The sequence below is a fragment of the Papilio machaon genome, chromosome 26 (assembly GCF_912999745.1).
Source record: "Papilio machaon chromosome 26, ilPapMach1.1, whole genome shotgun sequence".
In the NCBI taxonomy this organism is placed as follows: domain Eukaryota; kingdom Metazoa; phylum Arthropoda; class Insecta; order Lepidoptera; family Papilionidae; genus Papilio; species Papilio machaon.
Window position 1 is genome coordinate 1,911,420 of NC_060011.1, and position 21,089 is coordinate 1,932,508.

Here is a 21,089-nt window from a genome sequence, read left to right on the forward strand (position 1 = left end):
CAAAGGAATTTATTAATGGAACTTATGTAAATAAAACACTATATTAAATTCAAATTCGTTTATTCGTTTCGTGACAATCTAAAAACAAAGTTATTAAGTTTATTTACGTATTTTCTATTACGTTATTAGTACAGCGCAACGAAATATGTTGTTACAGACCTTGTTCGTATCCAGTATACTAACGCATCAAATATCTTGTAATATAATAAAAATAAAAATTTAGAATGAAAAAAATAATCACATAAAATTTTTAAGTAATACACCCTCTGAAAATAGATTAATGTTGTTATTAAAATAAAACCTCATTAAACTTGCTATCCATCACCTTAAAATAAAAGAAGAAAAAAAAATTGATGTTTTATCTGTATTTGTTTTCAGTAATTGACATAACAGAGAGCGTATTGTTGCCTTTTATTGTGAAAAAAAAAATGTCTACGATACATTATGAACTAAAACTATTAGTCTAAATAAAATAATTAAGAAAAACTAGTCACTAAATAGGTTTAGACAACAATACCTTTATTCGTAAAAATGTTTTTAAACCACAGATAATGTTTACATTATTTATTTGTGGGCACGGCTGTGCCCCCGTCGTGGAGAGCACCGCCAAACTACTCTTTTCTCGAAACGATCCAGGGTTTTGATACCCTTGTTACTTTGTTGTGAGTATAAGTAAAAAAAGCAAAAAAATTTTTACCCTTTTTATAGAAAACTTATTTATTTATTGGATGTAAATTAAGTTACATTAATACAGTTTTTTTGTTACATTACAAAATTAGATTATTTTTTAAATAATATATATTTTATAGATAAAATTAGAAACCAAATAATTTTCACATGAAAATAGTTTATAAAAAAAATTGCGATAAAAACGGCCAGTGTTAAAAATGTGACATCTAATATGGCATATAAATAAAATACTATTAATGCTGTCAACACCGAAGTATACTTCGTGACATGAAAGTGGAGCTTACACAGATTTTAGTATTCTCGAATTTGCTACAAAGAATATTTTTTATCTTATACTATATTAAACTAATACGGTTGCGGAAGCCATTATTATGTTATTAACAATTTTGTAAGCCACTGTAATTGTATAGTAATGTGGGTGTATAGTAGGGTTTGAGCAGAAGAGTTTGAGTTGGCACGTCGCGCAGAACAAATACTCTTGTTCCCTACGTGCCAAGTGTACTTTCATGTCTCGAAGTATAAAATATATGAATTACGCTGAAAGGATGATAGGAGGTAAGTCGTATTTTACGATATTGCACTAAAAATCAAATGCAACTGAGTGAAAATCGATCAATCCGACGAAAAGAGATACATCTTTTATAACTTAAGAGTAACTCTTTTCCTCGGATAAATCGATAATGTATTTTATCACCATGTTTTAAGGTTACATTTGCAGTGCTCAAGTTTTGCTTCATTCAGGGCGTGTATACGGAACAGTAACGTAAAGTACAAAAAACGCTTTTGCCGTCGGCGGAACACGTGCAGTCGTTACACTCTCGCTTGAACTGTTCTCCTGGGTTGCATCGGAAGTTAGGATCCGATTCTGGAAGAAATTAAAAAGTTAACAACAACTTTCTCAACTGTCTTTCTTCTCTATCTTTCGGTGCCTTTGTCACTCCATTCTTATTTCTATCTGTTGTCTGACTTAAGTTAAAACTTGGAAGATGTGCTACTTTTAACGAGGATATACGGAAAAATAATTTTCCCTTTTCCTAAAAAAACCCCAATACCCAGCTAAATTCATTCCTCTTCCCATACTTTCCCCTGTTTATGTAGTACTATCCCTTTCATAATAATCAATCTCTTTCACTCACCCGGTGCATTTAGTCCATCGCTAGTTTTGACCTGGTCGCAGTCGTGTGTGGTGCATGTCGCTCGCTGACCATCTGCTCCGCAAAGACATACATTGCAGGCGCGTTGGAATGCTGCGCCCGCGGAACAGTTGGTGGTAATCTCTTCTGTCGTTTCTGTAACAGATATTTTAACTATAGTTTCATCTTCAGCTCACTGTACGTCCCCACCGAGGGGCTCGGAGCCTACCCCAAGTTAGGGGTGACTAGGCCATAGTCAACCACGCTGGCCAAGTGCGGGTTGACTTCACACATATCATTGAATTTCTTCTCAGATATGTGCAGCATCACGATGTTTTCCTTCACCGTAAGAACGTCGGATAAATGTACATATGTAAATCGAAAAACATATTGGTACATGGCGGGATTGGAACCCAGGACCTGCAGATTGCAATTCAAGTGCTTAACCCCTGAGCCACCGACGATAACTATAGTTTAATCCATGAAAATGTCTAAAATGAGTAATGTTTTTCAAGCATATGCATTTGGGTTTTTAATTTGTACCTTGAGGTTATAACTTCAACATACTATAATGCTAATTTTACACAAGGACGTAAGAGTGAGGCAATGCAGTAGATGAAGTTCTGCTATTTAAACGTACACTTAGTACAATTCTTTAAACTGACCTCGCTTTTTCCTGACTCCACCGTTATTGTTACTGTTGAGCATGGCGCAGTCGATGCGCGTGCATGAGAAGTCGTGACCCTCGTTGTTGCAGAGACATTTGTTGCAGTCGATGCGGAATTCCTGTCCCGGCTGGCACGCCTTGGGCGGCTCCTACTGGATACAGTGCGCGTTATATACCCATATTGAACGGTTAATGCACGTTAATGCTTCAACAATAATATTTTGTGTCTTTCTGTCATTTTTTTCGTTTAAAATAAGATAACAATGTGAGATGTTAAGATATAGATCGCAGTGACAAAAGATTTAATAACATCAATAATAAAATATATTTTTCATATATAAATGCAAACATTACCTGTGGAGGAGCACGTCTCTTCCTTGACGATACCTTATCTTTTTTTTCTACGATACTGTCGGCTTTCTGTAAGAGAAAATAAAAAAAAATACAATTTATGACTACAATAACCTATAATAACTACGAAGCTATTAACTTAGTCTAATAAAAAGCCGGAGAAATACCATCACCAAAAGAGCTAAAAAATCGCCATCGAGAAGCAAAATTCTTTACGATCCCACCTAATGTTTAATGTGATCGAATACCACCACCGTGAACCAGAAAACATCCCTAACCTGTACATCATCATCAGGGTAACACGCTCGTCTAGTACAAGAATATGATTGTCCATCGGGATTGCACCGGCACATGTTGCAGTCCATCTCAAATACCTCGTCCGGACGACACTTCTGTTTTATTACGCGAGCGTTCTGTATTAGTAAGTAAAACAACTCTTTAGACTTCGTAGAAGTATATGTTAATAGAATTGAATAGATGAGTACGAGTAGAAATTCCACATCTATATATCGACGCTGGAAAGCATAAACGCTGTAACCCTTTAAATCGCGAATATGTTTTTCACACGTTAATAATTTCAACCATTATCAAACGATAATGATTTTATTATAGGTTAGGACAAACTACACAAAATTGCTAAATACCGCATGCTTGTAGACGTATCAGCTCACGAGTTATCATTTTTTGGCTCTCCTGTAAAGTTCATACTTTCGGGGTTACAGCGTTTACGCTTTCCAGCGTCGATATATAAAAGAAAGTCGTGTTAGTTACACTATTTATAACTCAAGATCGGTTGAACTGATTTAGCTGAAAATTGATGGGGAGGTAGCATAGAACTAGGAGACGGACATAAGAACTTTTTATCTTATGTGCATTTTTTTTTATTTCCTCACGGACGGAGTCGCTGGTAAAAGCTAGTTTATGTTATTAAAGTGTTAAAACAAAAATAATACACAATAACTTGAAAGTGAACATTTTTTTTGTCCTCAAGTATACAACAAAATATTGCAGATGTCAAAATAAGAATGCTATTTTAGTGTATAACTCTTAAAATGCTAAAATATTTACCTCTGACAATTCTTCTGTAATTTCATCCGGTACTTCCATGACGCAGACCTTCCTAGTGCAGAAGTAGCTGGTTCCGTCTTCATTGCACCAACATGTGTTGCAGTCTTTTATGAACATTCTGTTCGCTGAACAGATGATCGCCTTTGTGCTGTTCTCTTTCTTTACATCCGATCTTAATACCTAGAAAAGCAATAAAATCATGTATTGACAAATAACATTGAAAAGATTTTATTTTTATTTCGTACACATAAAAAAATAAGGATTCTTTGTTAATAAAAACTGCATTATGTTTATTAAATACTTTATTTAAGATGTTATCAAATATTCTTCGTTTAGTTCTGTATAATGTTTATTCTAATGCCTTTAAATAATTATGGTACTATCGGCTTCATATCCTGAAACGAAACAAAAAGGTAATAAAAAGTACAAGAGCTATAGTCTTACTAATATTATAAACTAGCTTTTACCCGCGACTCCGTCCGCGCGGAATAAAAAAAAAAAAAGAAAAAGAAAACGGGGTAAAAATTATCCTATGTCCTATTCCTGGTTCTAAGCTACCTGCTCACCAATTTTCAGTCAAATCGATTCAGCCGTTCTTGAGTTATAAATAGTGTAACTAACACGACTTTCTTTTATATATATAGATGCAAATGTTTAGATGGATGTTTGTTACAAAGTATCTTTAAAACGGCTGCATGTATCTCGATGAAATTTGGTATAGATGTAGAACACAGTCTGAAAGAACACATAGGCTACTAATTAAGTTTTTTTTAATTTCCGCGCAGACGGAGTTGCGGGTGATAGCTAGTTGTTAATATTTTTTTAATTTCTGTTTGCTTTTCTGGTCTCTAAAATAATCCGGATTAAATTAAAAAAAAAATTATCAAGGTTTATACCCAAATAAACCTGGCTGTAAGACTTTGTTTACCTTTGCATTTAAAATATAACGGTTTTACGAAATGACGTATCGTATATACCTTGAGTTCGTGAAATATTTCAACGTCTTTAGGTAAGGGACATGGTTTGTTGGTGCAGCTGAAGTCAGAACCATCGAAATTGCAGTGACAAGTGTTGCAGCCAATGTGGAAGATGACTCGTGGTTTGCAGACAACTTCAGAGTTCTTCTCTATGTGATCTACGCCCTTAGGAATAAGATATGTGTAAGTACACAATACGTTTGTTGTTATTCAAAGCTGAGTTTTTCCGTTTTACAAATGTTTGTTTCGTCAAGTTATTAGTCATCTTTAAAATCGGTCAGCATTTCAAATAACAGGCAACTTTGGCTTTATTTTTTTAAGCGGCCAAAAGGACTAGTATCCAGGCCAGAAAATATTCACAACGAATTTAGTTGAAAATTTACAAGATATATCCTTGTTCATTCCTTGAAGTGCTACGTTTAGCAATAGACAATTATTTATAAAAATAACAAGGTAACAGAGAAATAATATCGGAACTATCAGTTATAATACGAGTCTAGACATAGAGAACTTGTCTAGAGCAATAGATAAAAAATAAACAGATTAATAACATTTACCTCGTCTTTCATGAATACCTCAACATCTTTGTTTATTACGTCATCATCTTTCTCCATACATTCGTTTGTAGTGCAAGAGAAACTTTGTCCATCTGCAGCGCATTGACAAGGATTGCAGTCCATTTGGAATTCTGAATTAGGTTTGCATACAGATCTCTTTAGAAGATTGCGGGTATCGTCTACTAAAATGTATTCTATTTCGTAATCCTGAGAACATAAATGTTTAATAAAGTAGTTACTGATTAATATAAAGGTGAGTTTTCACTGCCAAAATAGCTGTCATATTGATCTCTTTTTTTGTAAAAGAGTACCAAAGAGATAATAAGTTTTCAGATAACTTTCGGCAATCGAACATCATTTAAAAGATCGTAGCAGCTTTTTTGACAAATTGCATTAGAACAAACCGTTTTGGTCCTTGCAAGTTTATGTAATTTCTAAGTTGGTTAAAGATGTAGGTTATTAAATTATGGTAACTTGTTAAGTCTTTCCATGTTAATAAGTTAAAACTAATATATTTAGTCACATAAAAGCACAAAAGCATATATTTTACTTACCTTGAAATTATATAAGAGCGTTGGTGCAACCGAATGGCGTAATGTGAAACATTAAACACTTTCAACGACAAATATGATATACGAAATAATTAAAATCAACACTGAGAAGGAATTAATTAAAATGAATTCATGATAAAAAAAAAGTTTCATGTCTACTTCCCGAATATGTCTTTCACCAAATTACTTTTTTTTAGCAACAAGTGCAATGTTGTTAAACTATTTTTACAAATCTAAATGTATAAGTTACTAGAACTGATGAACCGATACTTTTGTTTTAAATTAGGGCAAAATGATTGTGAACGACTGCAGTAACTTAGATGTTACTAACCTTTGATATAATAGGTTCTTCCGTGGCATTTTCTTTGAAATCAATTGCTGAAACAAAAAAAATATATAAAATGCATATCAAAGCCAGTACAGGAACATTTGTAAAACAGGCGAGAATTATCCTCACAAAATAAATGTATTATTTTATTCGGAATTCAAATATTGTAACGTAGAATTCCACTGTTACGACACTTGTGGATACATACTAGCATCCCAGTGTAATGTCACTGCAGTGAAATTCTACGGTTTAAAAAAGAAAAGCAATCGTTACCTGGTAACACCATGCAGCCCATCCTAGTACACATGGCCCGACCATCGGTAGTACACCAGCATGTGTTGCACTCATTCATCCAGACGGTGTCAGGAGCGCAGCGTAGCATTGCCTCTGTCATTCAAATATATTTTACTTATACCCACTTAATGTGACAGAAGTGATACGCGATTTGTCTTTCATTATGAGTATCAATCGTTCATTTGGACGGAAAAATAGTGTATGAAGGAATTGAAAAGCATTCATATCTATATATATAAAAGAAAGTCGTGTTAGTTACACTATTTATAACTCAAGAACGGCTGAATCGATTTGACTGAAAATTGGTGGGCAGGTAGCTTAGAACCAGGAAATGGACATAGGATAATTTTTACCCCGTTTTCTATTTTTTTTATTCTGCGCGGACGGAGTCGCGGGTAAAAGCTAGTTTATAATATTAATAAAACACATCTAACGATATTTGAGAGATTGGAACCAACTCAACCAAGTTTGTGCCTTGTTTATTTTATCTGTGGTAATAAATATTTTTGCTTTCCTTCAATTCATGTAAAAGATGTATACGTGTATAATATAATTTAAAGTTCATTTCTATTCAAAGTAACTGTAATGTTTCAATCCCAATCAAAGAGTATCTCTTACCATTCTCCTGTCCGGGACATTTCATTTCAGTACAGGACGCATATCCCTCACTGGTGCAGTGGCACTCGTTGCACTGGCTTGACCATTTAGATCCCGGTGAACACTCCTTACCCGATAATAGCTCGGATTTCTTTGGAACTGGAATAGGTTAAGTTTTTAAATGTTTACATAAACATTTAATTGTGAAAATTTACGACGAAAATCTTTAACATCTAAGCAGCACGAAATAAATACGGATTAAGTTTTACTTCCGCATTCAGAATTGTAAGCTACTTAAGCTGTCGTTTGATGTAGGTGTCCGTAGTAAGGATCTCGCTTCGTAGGGATTTATACCTGTGCGGCAATCTTATATATATAAAAGAAAGTCGTGTTAGTTACACTATTTATAACTCAAGAACGGCTGAATCGATTTGACTGAAAATTGGTGGGCAGGTAGCTTAGAACCAGAAAACGGACATAGGATATTTTTTACCCCGTTTTCTATTTTTTATTCCGCGCGGACGGAGTCGCGGGTAAAAGCTAGTTTGTTATAAACAAGCATCTATTGAAAACATAATGATTCAGGAAGTATTAAAGAAGCGATCGTCCCATTACGAGGCCTTATAATGATTCCATTTTATTGTTATTGTATTTTTAATAGCTCATTGACTAAGCTGATGACATCGAAATTATGTACAGTCAGTCAAATAAAAAATAAGGTACAGTTTATTCCAACTCGAAGTTCATAATTTCTCACTTTATAATTTTGATTTTCATTGAATTTTTCAAATATTTAATAAATTTTTTTTGTTATGAAAATTTAATAAAAAGAAATTAAAATTAATTTCACAAATATTATGTAAATTCGTTATTTTGAAGTTTTAAGGTGATATGTGCACTTTGTATGTACACTAAAAATTGACAAAGTTTTACTTTTTAAAAACAATCTTTTACAATTCTTGTTAATTGTAAGAACCAAAAACTAAAAAAAAAGACAAACTATTCGTTAAGACGATTCAAATGAGCCCAAACTCGATGTGTCGTTTCATTGAGAAGTTCTTATGACCATCTTCCAGCTCCTTCATCAGTATAGCAACATGTCATCATAATATTGCATTGTCACGAGATTTAAAAAGAGAAAATTTAAACTTAATCGGTAACCGCGAAGTGTATCAAATTTAATTTGCAATATTTGGTGACAAAGCTTGAATTATTTATAAATACTAATGGTCGCCCATTGGTCGAGATTCGACACATTGTATTTTACACGTTTTTGAATAGCTTTATGCACTGTCAAATTTTACCTTCATCTCTTCTCACAATTTCCTTAAAAAGTGGTACAAAGTTTTGACTTCACGTGATATAAAAATTACTCTATTAATTTGGAATAACGTAGGCTGGTGGTGTAGCTTTGTCGCTTTCTAAATTAGTAATTACACTACTAATAAATTGCTTATAAATATGTTGGAATACTTACTGTTTGACCGATTGCAAACGGCCTGCGTGCACTGCGCTTTGCCGTTGGGTAGGCAGATGCAGCTGCTGCAGTCCCTGCTAAATACTGTATGCGGCTTGCAAGGTATAGGGTCCGCTGGAAAACAAATTATAGTAAACGTCAAAAAGATTTGTATTAAATTTATCGTTTTGTCCCATCTGTTGATAAGGTGATGTCGTTTGCCTCCTAATTCACTATTTTTTTTCAAACATTGCATAACTAGCAATTAGCTATCAACAATTATAGTTGTCTACGGTGGTAATTTAACAAGAAACACAATTAATGTTGTTCACATTTTCTAACTGGCACTCGAATAAGTATTTTTTTTTTCTTATAATAATCGTGTTTACTTACCAGTTATACTGGTGTCACATAACTCCTCCTTGAAGCACTCCGCGATGCCGCTGGATAGACATCGACAGCTGTGACAGTTGCTCTTCCATTCTGTGCCAGCTAAGCACTGCACCTCCACTGATGGATTTGTTTCTAACAAATCTGGCAGTTCTGGAACAATGGAATGGATATTCTATATTAATTAACCATATAAGTCACATGTAACGTGGCATAACTTCGACCTTTTCGCGTCTTTTACTATAAATATAATAAAAAATGTGTCTAACTACATCAACAAGTAATTTCTTAGAAATTACTGGTTTGGCAATTTTTTTTTTTTTTTATAAGAGAAGGGGGCAAACGAGCAGCGGGAACACCAAGGTGTTCATCGACGCCCATGGACATCTGCAATACCAGAGGAATCGCAAATGCGTTGCCGGCCTTTAAGATGGTGATACGCTCGCTTCTTGAAGGACCCTAAGTCGTACTGGTTTGGAAATACCGCCGAGGACAGACCATTCCACAACGCGGCCGTGCGCGGCAAGAAATTTCGCGAGAACCGCACTGTTGTGGAATGCCAGCCGTCCAGATGGTATGGTTGGTATCTGGCGGTCTGTCGGGTCGTCCGATGACGAAACTCGGCGGCAGGAATCGTTCCAAACAGTTCTTCGAAACACTCCCCGTGGTATAAACGATAAAAAATGCAGAGGGAACTGACGTCCCTTCGCAAGGCCAGAGTATCAAGCCGATCGGTAAGAGCTCGGTCGTTGACGATTCGAGTCGCTCGCTTTTTTAAACAGTCCGCAGCTTAGTTTATAATCCGGTGATTAAGAGACCAAAAACAGTGGTTGTGACCTTCTCTAATTAAAGAGGCAATTTATTTTTAATCTGTCTCGTCTCTACTTAGTCCGTCTGTGGCCAGTATTGTAGATATATCTGTCACATGAGCGCGCGTTGCAGTCTCCATTCGTGCGACAAGAAATTACATGCTAATTTTAGCCTGTGTTTATCCTGTTTGCGTTTAATTGCCACTTTAAGATAAAATGGAGCTATTTTTAAACGATCTTACAATTGCGAACTGATTGTGAATAATGAAGAGTTTATTTGTCTGTTGTAAAACTTCGCTTTGATTTTGTCCACGCAAAGTGAAACAGGAACGAAACGATCCAAATTTGACATGAGCCTATCGTAGATTTCATTTATTTTGCTGAATTATGTAATTTTTTTTCTTTTGATAACATCAAAGCTTTTTGATTTTAAAAATAAAATATGGTCAGTATTTATTTGTATGTTCGTTAAAAGCGCTCAAGAAAAAGTTTAATTTTCTCGCCAATTTGTAATCAACTTAAAGTTGTCATAACCGTTGAAGTTTAACAACTTTTAGAATTATGCTATAACTGTTGTTGTATCGATTAATCTTGTTATAAACATTACTACGAAAGAGCTTGACTTTAAGAAAAATATTCTTTTTTTACGCCAATTCGGAAATATATCCTACCGAAACTGAGGCGAGGCGTTTCGGGCGCACGGCGTTCGGTCGTTCGATACTTGAGTTGCCCTTTAACCCTCGCAATTATTGCAGTTCTATTATTAGCGTCAAACAATTGGCTCAATAACCACACAATCATGAGGCTACGTCGATGGGAAATGTCAATTTTTTTATACGAAAACCGTTGTTTTAGACGGGAAAAGACATTGGAAACACACGCCTGATACGATCTGCTTAGACAGAACTTGGAAGATTTGTAATCTTACTAATATTATGAATGCGAATGTTTAGATGGATGTGATGATCAACGGTTCTAGATAAAATTTGGCATATATATAGAACATAGTCTGCAATTTTTTTTTTATTCTGCGCGGACGGGGTCGCGGGTGACAGCTTGTACTTAATAATTTAATTAACTGTCTTCCGAAAAGTCAACATAATAGTTATTCTAAGTAGAGTATCGGTTGCTGTACATAGAAAGTAAAAGATTCAGAAATAAGAACAAAAAATATCTCTTTTTTTTTAATTCAATAGACGGAAGTGTTGAGATCTTCAACACGCAATTCCATGTTCAATCGTTCAGAATAATAAATAAATAAAATTTACAATTTACTTTGCCTTACTACAAGGAAAAGTTACTATATAATATTAAGGGAAATCCACTCACCTGTTTTAAATAAAAGAGGTGAAACACACGTCAGATTCAACACAGAAAGTTTACGCATTTGTGGACTTTACAAGAGTTTCGGTTTCCAAGTTTTGAATGAATTATGTTTTAATGAATTGTAGGATGTTGTAAATATGTTTCTTTTAGAAATAATTATAAGTAAATTCACACAAGCTTGCCTTTTGTAAAGACAAATTGAATGACATAAATCATATTTTTTTATTCTGCAGCATTCCTAATAATATTGGGTTAAGGTGACATAAAAAAAAACAATCTCAAGAACAATACAAATTTAGTTATATACACAGTTAATAAAATGTGAGTGACTATATGAGTGAATACATAAAAAAAACATATTTTACAAACACGCTATATTTGCGTTACTTATCTCGGAAACGGTTGGACCGATTTTGACAGGACTTGAAATGGCATGTAACTTAAGTGTGTTGGAGTAACATAAGCTACTTTTTTACTTCCACACTGACGAAGTTGCAAGCATCATCTAGTTTAAAATAATATTAGTTAGTAGTAGTAAAATTAGTATTTATATAGAAACTAGCTGTCCCCCGCAACTCCGTCGCACGGAATTTAAAAATCTTAATCAGTAGCGTATGTGTTCGTCCTGACTGTGTTCTACATCTATGCCAAATTTCATCAAGATCAATGCAGCCGTTTTGAAGATACCTTCTAACAATCTATATATATAAAAGAAATACGTGTTAGATACACTATTTATAACTCAAGAACGGCTGAATCGATTTGACTGAAAATTGGTGGGCAAGTAGCTTAGAACCAGGAAACGGACTAGGATAGGATAGGATAATTTTTACCCCGTTTTCTATTTTTTATTCCGCGCGGACGGAGTCGCGGGTAAAAGCTAGTTTATAATATTAGATATCGTTCTCAGTTATATTTCTTAGAATGCCTAAAGATTAGATTTCTCTGGCGGCTGGAATAATTAAAAAAACGCTAGAATTTATTGCGATAACATTTTCTAAGAAATACAATACCATTCATTAATTATGAATGAAATAACGATGTACAAACAACGAATGAGGAAAATTGATCGAACTGCACTAAATAATTATGTTAATTGACTTTTGTAAACTTTATCGTTTGCAAACAAAACTAATGAACGTCTAAGCTTTTCATGTGAATTGTTTTTTTATTAAAGCTCAAATATTTTTTATTCCAATTAAAATTTTAAAAACATAACTTATTTTTCGTAATAATTAAGGCCCTTCGTACACACTGCGATGTAAATCTTCGACACCCGACGATGTTACGATGTCACAGACGTTCGTACACAGCGTGCGTCACTGACATTTCTATATGTCATTACCAAAGTCAGTTGCTCGCAACCTGGTTGTTAAGATCGTCGTTAAAAAAATCGCTGCAATTTTCAAGATGGCGGAGACAGATTTTCTCCGCCATACATAAAGTTGACATGTAGTCGCTATAACAGTACTAACCGAATAGACGACTCGCGTCGACGATTTAAAGTTGAGTGTACGGATCACGCGCAACGCGATTCTCCCAACGACGCGACGATACAATATTAATTTCGAAGATTTATGTCGTCTGGTGTTCGAAGGGCCTAAAATATTAAACTTTATTTTAAAAATACGCTATATGATTTATTTATTTTTATTGAAAAGCCATTTCTTTAATTGTAATGTTATTTTCATTCGTATGTTATTTTGCAGGGTGGCAACAATTTGTTTATGGATCATAGAAATATTTGAACGGTTCGTGCGGATAATAAAAGCAGAACGAATTCCTAAGTCTGTTTGTCTGTTTACATGATAAACTCATAGCGATATAGTTTATGTGAGCATTCCTACACCCCCGTATGTATATTTGTATAATAGTGTAAACATTTGCAGCCAAAACGAGACCAAGATTCTATTCATGTCGATGGATCTATTTAACCGTCTTTATTTATTACTAAATCTAACATTCCTCTTGTATTATATTTAGATTTACGAATCTAGCCGTTTATGATTCCTAAAAATAAGTTTCATTCACTGGTTGTATGATCGAAAAGTTTTTTTTGTTTCTATTCTACTTCTGTTTCTTCTTCTAAAGCTTTTTTTTGGCAAACGAGCAAGTGGCCACATGAATTCGCCAAAATGTCGAAGCGACCGCTGCCCATAGACATTCGCAATAGCAGATGAGTTGCCTACCTTTAATCGACGAAGGAGGAGACTCACAAAAAGAGAATATTTAACCTTCCTATGCATCTCCTCCTCTATCAAACCCACCTCCCCTTCCCATCCCTTCCTTATAAGAAAAAGGATGGGAAGGGAAAGAGGACTAAAATTAGGCCTCCGGAACCACACTCATCAGACTGTTCGCGGAATTACTTCCACTTCACGTCTGTCTTCTGTGTGGTCGTGGTATTTCACTGGGCGAGGCCAATTCGTGCAACTGATGTTGTTGTTGCTGGCGTCTACCACTGTTGAAAAAATAACTGTTGTTATTTGTTGTTAAAAAATAACTGCAAGTGTGACTACTACTACTTCTTCTACTACTACTAAGTACTAGTAGAAGAAGTAGTAGAATTCTACGGTCCCTATGACCCTTATAATCCTTACTAATATTACAAATGCGAAAGTAACTCTGTCTGTCTGTCTCATTTGTGGTATAAAAGGGTTAATGTATATTAAATAAATAAGCTAAAATGTATTCGAAACACTGTCTTAGTGTTTTATAGTAAGGCTGTAAATGTTTACAAGTAAAGAATATATCTATATTATAGATATAGATTATGCCTTTGTTGAAAGTTAAATTTTTTTATAAAATATTGTCTCAATAATATTGGCCAAGAGTGTAATCAGGATCTGTAATATGCAAAGTGTCAAGTTCGCCGCACGGAACAAGTTCTCGAACGGATAACGGTACTCCAAGAACATGTCAATGTTTATGTTGTTTACTGTACACTTCTCGTATTAAATTAGGGTCATCGATTAAATTACATTAAAGTTGACAACGTTACTTAGTGGTAACGGTAATCGAGTTTGAATCGGTCTTAGGTTCGATTTTCTGGTTTAATATACTTTTGTAAGATATTTTTTTCAATTATGACACTTGTTATACATGGATTCTTAGCGGAATTAAAAAAAACTATATGTTCTTCCAGACTGTTTTTTATGTCGAATTTCAGCGAGATCTATGCAGCCGTTATGAAGATACTTTCTAACAAACATCCGTCCAGCTAGCCAAACATTCGCATTTATAATATTACTAGCTGTCGCCCGCGACTCCGTCCGCACGCAGTTAAAAAAATGAAAAATAGATGTTGGCCGATTCTTAGACCTAGTGAATATGCTCACAAAATTTCATGAGAATCGGTCAAGCCGTTTCGGAGGAGTACGGGAACGAAAACTGTGTCACGAAAATTTTATATATTAGATAATTATCTTCCTGGCCTTATCAAACTCACGTAGTCGGCGTAAAGATTTTAAAAACCTTAAAGTTTTGGCTTAATGTTTACAGCCGACGCCTGTCTGTCGCATTATATTTCATTACATTTATAATATTAGTATGAGATAGTTAGAAAATTGAAAAAATTAGTAACATTTATTTTTTCTACAAATTTCAACAAAGCTTAAGTTTGTACTAGAACACAGCTCATGGCAATATTCGTAGATGAAAAATAACAAATTCGAATTAACTACCTTTGCTAGAAATTATCTGTTCTAGTTGAAATGTAGGCAAAAAAATGTTCTATTTAATATTAAAACTTTAAGTTATAAAAACTTGTGTCGTTAATATTGGCGTCAAGTGTACAGTGTAGATACCTGATCTACCGGCCGGTGGTCTAAGGCCGGGGGCAATAGCCTTCAATGTCCCCTGCCTTCAAGTGGATCAACATCGTATCCATGTATTATGTATCACGGATCCTTTTTTTAGTATAAAAAAACTCTTTTTACCTCAATTTGTTAAGACTCCAATAATTTATTTAATTTTTAACTCGTTTTTGATCTTTGGTTTTGTGTATACAGGATGTTCTGTAATTGTTTGTACAATGACAAAAGATATCACATGTTAATATACAAAGATTTAATGCAACTCATGATCCTGTCTGTAACATAAATCGGTGTCTTTGTTTTTTTTTTAAGTAAAGACAATATTGTATTTAGGCAGTAGTACACAATGAAGCTGCTATGTTTGTGACATAAATATGTATATACAAATTATAAAAAAAAACTTGTCCGTATTCTGAAACCTTTAGTTCCCTACATCATTAAACGTCATTCAATAATATAAATAACAGATTAAAATGTCAAGATGTGAGAAAAAATGATATTTATTGAACCATGAACCGTAATGTGCAAACACGTGTCACAAGAAAACAAGAGTTTAGGTATCAGACGAAATCATGAGCTCATACTCTTATCAACTACGCAAACCGATTCCTGTACATAATTAATATAAGCGGGTTGAAGTTCATAATAATATTTTAATTATTCCATACCTAATATTAATAAATAAAATTATAAACACGTTGTTGGTGACTGTACATGTCAATGTCAGGTGTAAAATCCATTGACACTAACCTATTTTGCCCGATGAGAATTTCACTGTTAAGACAGTTAATTTTGTCAGATAATATGAGACATACGAAAGACATAAGTCTACATTACGACAAGGATTTAGTAGCACTTATGTGACAATGTTTTTCTAGTGCAATATGTTAGCGCAGAAAGAATGTCTATAGATTTTTTAAAAATTAACTTGCCTAACGAAGCAGTGGAGGTATTTGAAATAACTTTTTAAATAACTAATTACTTCATTTATTTTTGCGTTCCATCCAGAATGTATTGCATAAATCAATAATGTTTCTGTTCGTTACGTGCCTCCAATGAATCATTAGGGGTTGAGCTTTGGATACCTGATATTTGCGCTCTTACTTCCTTCACGTCCATTGTTCAGGATGAGTCACGAGCTTTTACATAGTTGCAACAATGCAAAGTTCATGTTTCACAATCTTTTTAGCTTTAAAAACGTTTTTGTTTAGCTTGCTGAACATGATTATGGTTCATGGAAAGTTTGAATTGAATACTACTTTGAACATAATTTTTTGAAGCTATCAAAAATTCTTTGGCATAAAAACTAAAACATGTGTCTTTATGAAAAAAACATGCGTCAGTGTAATGGCGGCAAACGCGTGCTCTGATTCGGCGGATACGTCATTTCGTTATCATCGGTCAGAGGTCGCGTTTCATTCATCGAGCTGCGACCTCTCGCTATCTCATGATGTCACATCCCCGTGATGCATGTAAATAATACTGTCATTGAAGTCACGACCATAATATTTAAAAAAAGTAAGTAAAATAATTTTAAGTAAAGCGCTGACAACATTTTGAGGTACAGTCGTGCACTAATGTCCGAAGAATTTATTATTTTTACTGTTAACAACATGGTAAAACTCTCAACTAAGAATACCCAGGTAAGGATTGGAAAGTATATAATTTTAAAGTACAATATTACAAAATAACATTTAATAGAGTAAATCCATACAATAGTTCAAGTTTATTTTTTTATCTTTAGTATATCTTACATATATAAAAGAAAGTCATATTAGTTACACTATTTATAACTCAAGAACTGCTGAATCGATTTGACTGAAAATTGATGGGGAGGTAGCTTAGAACCAGGAAACGGACATAGGATAATTTTTACCCCGTTTTCTATTTTTTATTCCGCGCGGACGGAGTCGCGGGTAAAAGCTAGTTTTCTATAATTTTGCCGAGCATGACATCTTTGAAAGATAATTTTTATGATCAATGACAATTAGATTGGCGCAACAGCCAATTAGGCGACTGGTCGTGGGAATCAAGCGTTTTTCCTCGTTTGTTATTAGTTTGTTGAAAGGACGAAGTCATTTATTAGTTACCCCGTCTGACTGTCCTGTTTAATGTCCTGTAATAATAATGTATCGTGGGTTTAATCTCTTAAATACAATTTCCACTACAACTTTCCTCAGGTGATTCATGAAATGCTTGTCTTCCCAAACAAGTTTTTAATATTAGTAATTTCTTGTATGATAGCGCAAATTGAGATAAAAATGAACATTACTAATAAGAATATGAAAATAACACGTTCATTGCTTCAACTTTCTTGGCCAATTAACTACCATACAAAAAAAATCTTAGTAGGATGGTACGTGTTACAATAAAATTGCAGATTTTTTTTAATTTGCTTGCTACTAATGCAAAAGCTTACCATAAAAAAGTTCAAACATAGTATAAATATAGTCACTGGCGTTGTTATAAAAAAAATTGGCGTTATCCGGCACAGATGCTATCAACTTGTCGCTAGACATGGTTAACGGTATCGGTAGACGTCTGAATATAAAAAAAAATTATATTAATTTTATAGTAGACATATACTTAGTTCATAATCTCCCTGGACTTATCCCACTCACGTGGGGTCGGTGCACAAGGTTTTATAAACCAAAAAGTTTTGGTTTAAATTATTTTACGGCCGTCCGCCTGACTGTCGCCAACACCACTTTTGACAAATACTTAGTTATTTTTTAATAATGATTATGATTTTTAGAACAAGTCTAAAAAAAATATAGACGTTTGTTTCTGATTATTAATTTTTATGCTATTTAACTTTTTTTTTGTTTTAAATATCTCATTACGTCTCACAAGTTTATGTCACAGATAGATTTGTGCGACTCAATTGTATGTAAATATAACTGTATGCAATTTGAATACGTTTTGAATTCACACAGTGTACTGTTCATAATGAGATCATTCTTCCATATTAGGATACTGTAATAATGGAATTTAAACTATTCTACATCATTTAAATAACTATACGAAGAACTAGTCGAACCTCGATGAGCGAGAGTCCAAGACATCGTGACATTTTTCTCGCTTTGGGTGGGTCGTCCCTCGAAAATGACTCTCGCTTATTCAGATTCGAGTGTATATAGCAATAGTTACACCGGGGTTAACATTTAGGAGTAAATAAAAAAATATCAGGTGAGCTTTTTACAGAAGAAGGCGGCAAACGAGTAAGTAGACATCTGCAATTAGTTAAAAATAAGATTTGTTGAGTGTCTTTGATAGAAAAGTTTAGGAAGGACTTTATTGGTTGCCGGCCGTCGTCATCCTTTTTGTTTCTTTGCCTGGTTGCTTCATAAAAAAAAAATTAAAATCGTGGGAACACCCGCTTGGTCATTGTTGTGACGCAAACGTCAGTCATTTTATCTTAAGTTTTGTGTCAATAAAATTATTTGTATAAATTGTTTATCAATGAAGCGTTTATAAGCAAAGGTGGCGCCAAAATATCCCCAGTTAACGGTACTTGATAACACTTTTTTATTCAACAAATAACCTGTTATCTTTAACACCTTGCTAAAGTACGTCAAGCTTAGCAAAACAATTTTTATTTATGTCGAATTTTTTAACAAATATAATTCTAACTTTGGATTTTTTATGGAAGTTATACGCAAAGGAACAAATGAGCCATGAGTGGACCATGGGCGTCGTGTCATGTTAAATAAGTTGTTATATAAACTACTTCGGATTACTAAGATGCTTACAGTCCCTATAAATCCACATAGAAAACTCAAAAACTACTAGTCAGTTTTTCATTAAAAAAAATTGGACCACATTGAACCTATGCCTGTCTCTATGAACTTCTTTAGTTAATTTTTTTTTTTAATAGTTTTTTTAATTTTTCAAATGTGCCGTAGAAAGTGAGGTCGGGTAATGCTATAATAAAACACGATAATCTTTTATAGTACCTATATATAATATTATGTTGCAAATCCTAAGGTTATCTAAGGATCCCAGGTCATTGTTATCTCTTATGGCTTACTTAATATTAGGTATCCATTGTGACTTAACTAAATCCATCTGTGAATACTTAGATATAAGTTTTTTTTTAAATTAAATCTCAATACAATTTTTATACACTTTTATTCCAAGATGAAAAATGTAAAGAAACTTGTTAAAAAAAACTTAAATATGTAAAAGCTCTGTTAACATTCAGCAGCCGTTATTTGACTTTTTTTTTATTTAACCATATCCATAGCCAGTCATTTGAATAAGAAGCGATAAAATAGTTTATAATAAAACTTTTCGCGGATTTGTGTGTTAAAGTAAACCGTTATTTTTTATTTAAAAAAAGCGATAAATGTCTTGCGTTTAATTCGCGACAGCAACGGTATAGCCCTACAAGAAACCGTTAAAGCGAACAAATACAGGACCCACTCACCGCTTCCAATCGCAAGCGTCGCCCAACATAGTAAACCAGCTAGTAACCACTGCATTTCACACAATCCTTAAATTAAAATAATCACAACACAAGAAATTTAAAACGGCAGCGTCTTATGCCTGGTCGTGTATGTGACCAACTCCCACGACGCCTCGAGCACAACTGCTACTCCTTCGCGTAGTTTTGCCTTGATATAGTCTCATACAAACTTTTTTGTGCCGTCATCCGGGCTAAACTTCACGACTCACCCCATATTGACCTCAGTTATTAAGAGTCATTTTTGCATGTCGCACGATTTTTGAATCGCATATAAAAGTTTGCAATTTAGTAGTTTTAATAATTATATGTAATTATTATTTTAATAGTAAACGCATGATGGCGGCAAATGAAAAGCCCGATGTAGCCGGCGGGCGTGGTTCAAAATAATGAGCCCTTGTTTAATTTAGTAATTAATGATAACAAAGGATAATTGATATTTTTTGCTCGATACCGGTTCATTTTATTTCATTAAATAATGATTATAATTGAAACAACTCCGTGACTCCTGTAGAGATGATGGAATATTGCAACAAGAAGTTATAAAGATTTTTTTTTAAGAAGGAAACTTGTAACAAAACATATCCGGTAAATTCTTTTGTAAACCATGGCACCGTAACGGCCCAAGTCAAGGTTTCCCTAACCAGTAGTAGGCCTTGAGTACCTATGAGTTTTTAAGAGATCGGGCAAAGGGCTTCCGACATTCAGCCACATAGTCTAAGCCAACAAAAACCGCAACATCGCTTCCAAGTCTCAAACTTTTTTTGACAAAGGACGAATTACCATCAAATACGAGAAATGTCACTGGCAATACACTTTCTACCTTCAAAGGTTACAACCATTATCTTGGATGCAGGCTGTTATTATCCATTGCGTGAATTCCTAAAAAAATATATATATATTTATATAAAATTTAATAACCCGCATACAAATCTGGGTTAACATAAGATAGTAATGGTCTAATTACTACGGTCATTGACATCAAAATTACTCTTTAAAAATCGGTCAAGCTGTTTAAAACTACAGATATACAAACATACATTCATACATACATAACCTCAAAAACATAACCATCCTTTCAATAACCCATCCGAAAGAAATTACCTTACTCAGTGTACAAATTTTGGTAAAAATCGTTTTAATTTGCATTACTTACGGTTCTTGATTTAAAACTCCATACATACAATATACATATTATATTTTTCAAGCAGTGCCGCACCGTTTATCTCATTTTATCGACGACTATATATGTATGTATCCCTTCAAAGCGTCCGACTCTCATAAGCTTCGCCGACCACACAGCCTCTTTAACATGGCTACATAAACCGCGGCCCGCTACGTGGACCCCTACAAAGAGATTATGTAATAGAAAATCTAAAGATCTCCCTTTCCCTATCCACTCATTCGCCATCACACGAAAAAAAATGATGTATGACATTTTGGATAATCTTTTATATATATAAAAGAAAGTCGTGTTAGTTACACTATTTATAACTCAAGAACGGCTGAATCGATTTGACTGAAAATTGGTGAGCAGGTAGCTTAGAACCAGGAAACGGACGTAGGATAGTTTTTTATTCCACGCGGACGGAGTCGCGGGTAAAAGCTAGTTTAT

The 21,089-nt window shown here is 34.1% G+C and overlaps 1 protein-coding gene across 2 annotated transcripts; it reads right to left on the bottom strand.

Moving 5' to 3' along the window:
• Nucleotides 1-855: 855 nt before the first annotated feature.
• LOC106718672 lies at nucleotides 856-19,616 on the bottom strand. 2 transcript variants are annotated; one of them, XM_045684406.1, is made up of 12 exons: nucleotides 19,439-19,616; nucleotides 9,063-9,212; nucleotides 8,691-8,804; nucleotides 7,235-7,372; nucleotides 6,596-6,709; nucleotides 6,326-6,372; nucleotides 3,910-4,089; nucleotides 3,120-3,254; nucleotides 2,845-2,910; nucleotides 2,489-2,639; nucleotides 1,827-1,979; nucleotides 856-1,555 (listed from the first exon to the last, which is right to left on the bottom strand). In XM_045684406.1, exons 1-12 carry the CDS (start codon nucleotides 19,491-19,493, stop codon nucleotides 1,428-1,430), a joined length of 1,431 nt encoding a protein of 476 aa, XP_045540362.1. In that variant the 5' UTR covers nucleotides 19,494-19,616; the 3' UTR covers nucleotides 856-1,427. The 2 variants fall into 2 exon arrangements, with proteins under 2 accessions (XP_045540362.1, XP_045540363.1); XM_045684407.1 differs by lacking the exon at nucleotides 3,120-3,254.
• Nucleotides 19,617-21,089: the final 1,473 nt, after the last annotated feature.

What these genes read in the sequence shown, in the direction of transcription:
- LOC106718672 (XM_045684406.1), bottom strand. Translation starts at nt 19,493, where the DNA reads ATGCAGTGGTTACTAGCTGGTTTACTATGTTGGGCGACGCTTGCGATT. An exon ending in CGTTTGCAATCGGTCAAACA is followed by an intron (nt 7,373 to 8,690) that starts GTAAGTATTCCA and finishes AACCTATTCCAG; the next exon opens with TTCCAAAGAAATCCGAGCTA. An exon ending in AGAGACGTGCTCCTCCACAG is followed by an intron (nt 2,640 to 2,844) that starts GTAATGTTTGCA and finishes TGTATCCAGTAG; the next exon opens with GAGCCGCCCAAGGCGTGCCA.